Source organism: Marasmius oreades, chromosome 11 (genome assembly GCF_018924745.1).
Source record: "Marasmius oreades isolate 03SP1 chromosome 11, whole genome shotgun sequence".
NCBI classification, from domain to species: Eukaryota; Fungi; Basidiomycota; class Agaricomycetes; order Agaricales; family Marasmiaceae; genus Marasmius; species Marasmius oreades.
In genome coordinates, this window is record NC_057333.1 from 1,709,182 (window position 1) to 1,713,977 (window position 4,796).

The 4,796-nt window shown below is 48.5% G+C and overlaps 1 protein-coding gene across 1 annotated transcript; it reads right to left on the minus strand.

Moving 5' to 3' along the window:
• Window positions 1-2,079: 2,079 nt before the first annotated feature.
• E1B28_003340 (uncharacterized protein) lies at window positions 2,080-3,382 on the minus strand. Its single transcript, XM_043160315.1, has 8 exons — window positions 3,291-3,382; window positions 3,121-3,228; window positions 3,017-3,060; window positions 2,941-2,958; window positions 2,687-2,880; window positions 2,490-2,634; window positions 2,227-2,438; window positions 2,080-2,178 (listed from the first exon to the last, which is right to left on the minus strand). Exons 2-7 carry the CDS (start codon window positions 3,225-3,227, stop codon window positions 2,383-2,385), a joined length of 564 nt encoding a protein of 187 aa, XP_043002271.1. The 5' UTR covers window position 3,228; window positions 3,291-3,382; the 3' UTR covers window positions 2,080-2,178; window positions 2,227-2,382.
• Window positions 3,383-4,796: the final 1,414 nt, after the last annotated feature.

Here is a 4,796-nt window from a genome sequence, read left to right on the forward strand (position 1 = left end):
CGTGGGTTTTTTGGCAAAACGACAGAAACGAACGACCCGAAGAGGCAATTCTCGTCTTCACGCCTGATTCAATCATTCAGGCATATGACTTGTTCCTTGCACTTGCAGAACTGTCTGACGTAGGACTGCGGCATTATGGGCGTTCACTGTTCAGATCAAGACGCCCAAAGCTGCGAGTGGCGGTGGTTGCGGCGTTTCGTAGACGAGGGAACTCGTTCGTGGTTGCGGTTCAAGACAGAACGTCCGACCAGAGGAATCGATGTAGTAGAAGGCACTCATCATGTTCGGACGACGATGTCCCTTCGGTTTCGCAGACGAGCTTTCGCAGACGAGCTCAAAGACGAAGTTGAAGGTCGGAATCATCGCTGGGTGCGTTGCCGCAGGTATCTGGGTGTTTGGGCCATCGAAGCTGGAATCGTTTGGTTTATTTGTCGGCGGAACAGTAGGATTCAGGAGGATGTACGGGGCCGCATCGTAGATGTACTATCGAAATAGTAACGGTGGGGGGGCGGGGTATACATCGGTTCCACCCTCCAGTCCACCCGTTACAACTGAGACTTTCTCACCTCCATCTCTGGGTTGATGGAAGAAAAGGTTTATGCGAATTTCCCCCCTTTTTTTCAAAACGTCTCGGACGACACAACCCCCTAACAACCCGAGTACATTCCCTCGAACGCCACCAACACTGGGGTATCAACAACCGTCTTATAAAACAGCCTCCTCCGACAGAACCTCCAGTGTAATCCCCAGCACACCCAGTTATCAGCTGCATCCTCTACCCCCGGACAGAGCCTCTACTCTAACTTCACCCCGCAGCAGCGCAGGTGCGGGTCTACCGTATAACCCACACGCATACACAGTTTCTCCAGACCGTACTACCACTTTGGCTCCCCTACAAAGCCTGTACCGTCGTACAGTAGTACTAGTACTGGCGGCGTCCGGACCGAGAACCCACATAGGTGTGAGGGCGATTCACAGGTTTAGGAGAACTCCGGTTATGTATGACTTTCTTTTTTTCCCTCTCGAGTGTTTTGTTTTATATCATTATTTACGGTTTTTTTCCCCCAGTACTCGTACACAGTCCTGAATTGGCAATGGAGTGTAAGTACTTGTAGTGCGAGATAATGTGTTTGAAAAAGAGGATGGAGGTCTTCTGCGCTGGAGGAAGTTACTACTTGAAGTAAACCTACAGAGGTTATGTCGGAGCCCTTCCGTTCCGTCATTAAGTCCTGGCGGTTGTTTTCGAGATAGCCTGAGATACAGCCAGTGCCACGATCCACAAGCCTGAGGATCCAATACAGCAGTCCCTTTCGTCGAACTCCTGTCCCTCTCTAGAATATTCCGCTTAAAATCCTTCCTCCAGGTGAATAAGCACAGGCGAGACTTTCACTCCGAACGGAAAGACAAAGGTCGCCAGTCTGAACTTCGACGAAGCATGCGCCGGATCGAAATTTTACCCCAGGTTATTGGCAAACTTTTGGCCTAATTTCATCCGGAAGGGGTCAAGGATTTTAAAAATCCCCTTTCTATCTAGAAGTGGGTCAGGGATCTGGCCCTATTTCCAGGTCAGGCTCCAGTAACCTACCGGTACTAAGTTTTAAATGGTACCTAATTCTTAATAACGCAACGAGCCGGGGCTAACTAGAGCTACCGGTTACTCCGCGATGTGTTCAAATCCGACCATTCCATCGGTCAATTAAAATCATCATCAAAGCTTGGTCAAAGCTTGGTCAAGGATATACTTAAGACGGAATGCTTGAGGCCACCTCGGTTCAGCCTGAGGAATTCGTCCAAAGTGATGAGGACTGATAACAATCTCCCTCGAGCCGCTTATTAAACCGTGAACGTCAATAAGACTCAATAGACAGACATTTATTCTGGCCCTATGATTGCAAGGCAAGAAAGGGGGGAGGGGTCGCTTGAACGCGCTCAACAGATAACCTTGTCAGGCTGTATCTGAGTTTTCCACTCCAGCATGAAGAAATCAAAAAAATGGACCGTGAAACGGTCAAGGGTCATGCCATACATTTGGACTGAGTAAGGCGATAATCAAGCACTATGGAAATGAACACGTAGTGGAAGTAGACAGCCGTAACCACGCAGACGTGGAAGATCTGATGGGAGTTAAAGAGGTAGTCGTAAGCACCGGGATTGAAACGTTCTGGGATCCGGTTCGCGCTGGAAGAATCATGAGTTTCGACGCCACACTAACATAGTTGAACTCACTACAGGAGAGCACCTCCGGCGTAAAAGGACGTGGACAAGATAAACCATTTGACACCCATTTCCGTGAGCGTTGTTGTCGGTCCATAAATGATAAGCCAGTGGAAAACTGGAACTATTGAAAATAGACCCAACCCAAAAAAGATTGCGGTGCGTATACTAAGCTATGTGAGTTGGTTCCGCATATTTGGGATCAACGACAACAAAGGCGGTGGCTGGAACCCAATTTAGCAACAATCGCAGGAGATCGAACTGCTATATCGTACCAGAGCCGAGAAATACAGTGGTTGAGGCGTACAGCGCCAGAGTCTTTGGTTCACAAAAGAATCCGTAGTAGAGCAATGGGTAGAAGGATCCGTCGGTGAGAACAATTATTCCGACATAGTCAAAGGCGTTGCAACATGATACAACCTGACAAAGATTGTGTTATACGTTTACGGTGGATAGCAAAGCGTGAAATTACTTCTCGGGAATGATGTGCGAGCAGCGTATGGAATGCCGCGCTGGACAGCAGACAAAAAATAGCTGAGGCGAAGAAAACGGAGAAGACTGCCGAGTCCACCCATGTTGTTGGGCCAGATGTGAGTTTTGAAGGGTCCGCCGTGAACAAGAAATAAAGAAAGAGTATTCCGCCCCATAAGTGGGTGTGTATGTTCCCTGTCGCCGGTTGAAATTGAAAATCAAAGTCCTAAATGGCTCAATCTGGTGCCCACACACCGGTTTCATTATGCACAACTGTCAAAAACGGCATTGTCAACAATGGATCCCAGAACGTTGTTGTAGGAGCACCCACAAGCGTAGATGGATTGTAAACATCCTCTCCAACTCTCTTGCGGCCTGAAGGCACAGCGAAGGCAGTGAGAACATCTCGCTCGGAACTGAACTTCCAAGGCTTACCTTCGGTACCCGGTAAGAATGTATAGGCTGTCAACCTTCCAGTGAGGTATCTCCTTCAAGGTGACGGTCCGTTTGAGCTTGAGCTGCTCGTCATGCGATAGAACCATTCTATGAGACGAGACGTGGATTTCAGGATCAAGAGAGACCTAGGAGTTAAAGAGAGATCGCACTGTGGGCTGGGCGTTCATGTTGGGTTCAAGAAGCCCTTAAACGACATTGCTTGCATGAAGAACTGCTTTAAGATAAATCTGCCGAGATCAAGTTCCATCATCCTCCTATGATCGTGAGCGTGGGATACGCCGTGCGAGTAATACGTAACTCGGCGACTTAAGCATATCGGATACTTAAACTGAGCTTGCGGTACCTGATAAACAATTACTAAATGGAAGGCATTCCCCCAAGGCTCAAGTGAAAAGGGCAAAAGGAAAAAGCAAACCTGGCCTTGCTCGGCAACGGTAGCAGTAGTGTTCGTCGAATCTGTTGTTGATCAATCGGGAGCCTTAATCCGCATTGGAAGCTGTCGTACAACATGCCGCACAAAGCGCAGGGTTGCGCGATCATTCTGCGGCATCAACGGATTGTCCACGTTGACAGCGACGCCAAGCTTGCGCCAAGCCTCACGAAGCCCTGGCGGTAATCTACGGCTTTTGCGCCACATTCCATTTTAAAACGAAATCAAAATTCTCGGGAACTGAACGGGAACCTCTTTTCAATCCCACCTCTCCTGCCTCGTCTCATGGCCCCTTTCACATAGGCCGCTCCTGCTTCTGGTCTACTTAGAGCGTGAGTCGGGAGCTAAGTTATTTCATCAGGGGAACGCCACTCTGGCAGTACTAACGCCACTGCGGTCAGATCCGGCGTCTAACCGTGTCACCATCGTTTCTCTGAATTCAGAACCCTAACAATTTACTGGCAGGACCCCACCACCACGTACTTCGCAAGACTGGCATTTGTAGCTTATTGACAGGCACTGGCAAGTATCGAAGGAATTCGAACACTGGCCTCATGTAAAGCCAAAGATAGCCAGAAACGATCAAGTGACATTGAGATTTACCAGAAGTATCATTCCAGTCTTGTGTCTAAATGACAATTCCCGTTGAGGTTTTTCTTACTTCTGCTACTACCTCCTATTCTCCTCATTTGCCTCCAGATCCCACCATTGCCCTACGGGAACGAACTTCAATACGATAAAATACATTCTGCAAATACTCTGCATGGTACTGCTTGAGTGCTCGAATTTAGAAAGAACGAATGAGAATATTCAGAATCGTTTATTTATTGTCGATGGGGGGCAGCGCCATAGTTGAAAAGACATAGCAGTGTGCTTCTGAATACGGGGACTGGATCAGGGCAATGTGGCTGGACCAGCTCGAGGAAGGCACAGTGGTTTGTCAATCTGGCGTGCCGATAGAAATATGGGCCATGCGCAATAGCCCAGAGGATCCAGCTAGCAATAAACTTGGAGCCCGTCCGACATGACTCAAGAAGCTTTGTCAAGATTATAGTCGCAGTCCGCATGATGCATGTTATCCCAATGTTATCCCATTCACAGCGTTCTGTCGAATCTGTCAATCAATCAGGACTCACAGCCCGCTGGGAAGCTATGAACGCTGTCGGTACTTACAATACGGCAGAGGTCCTAATAATAATACAACATGCCGCACAAAGTGCAGGGT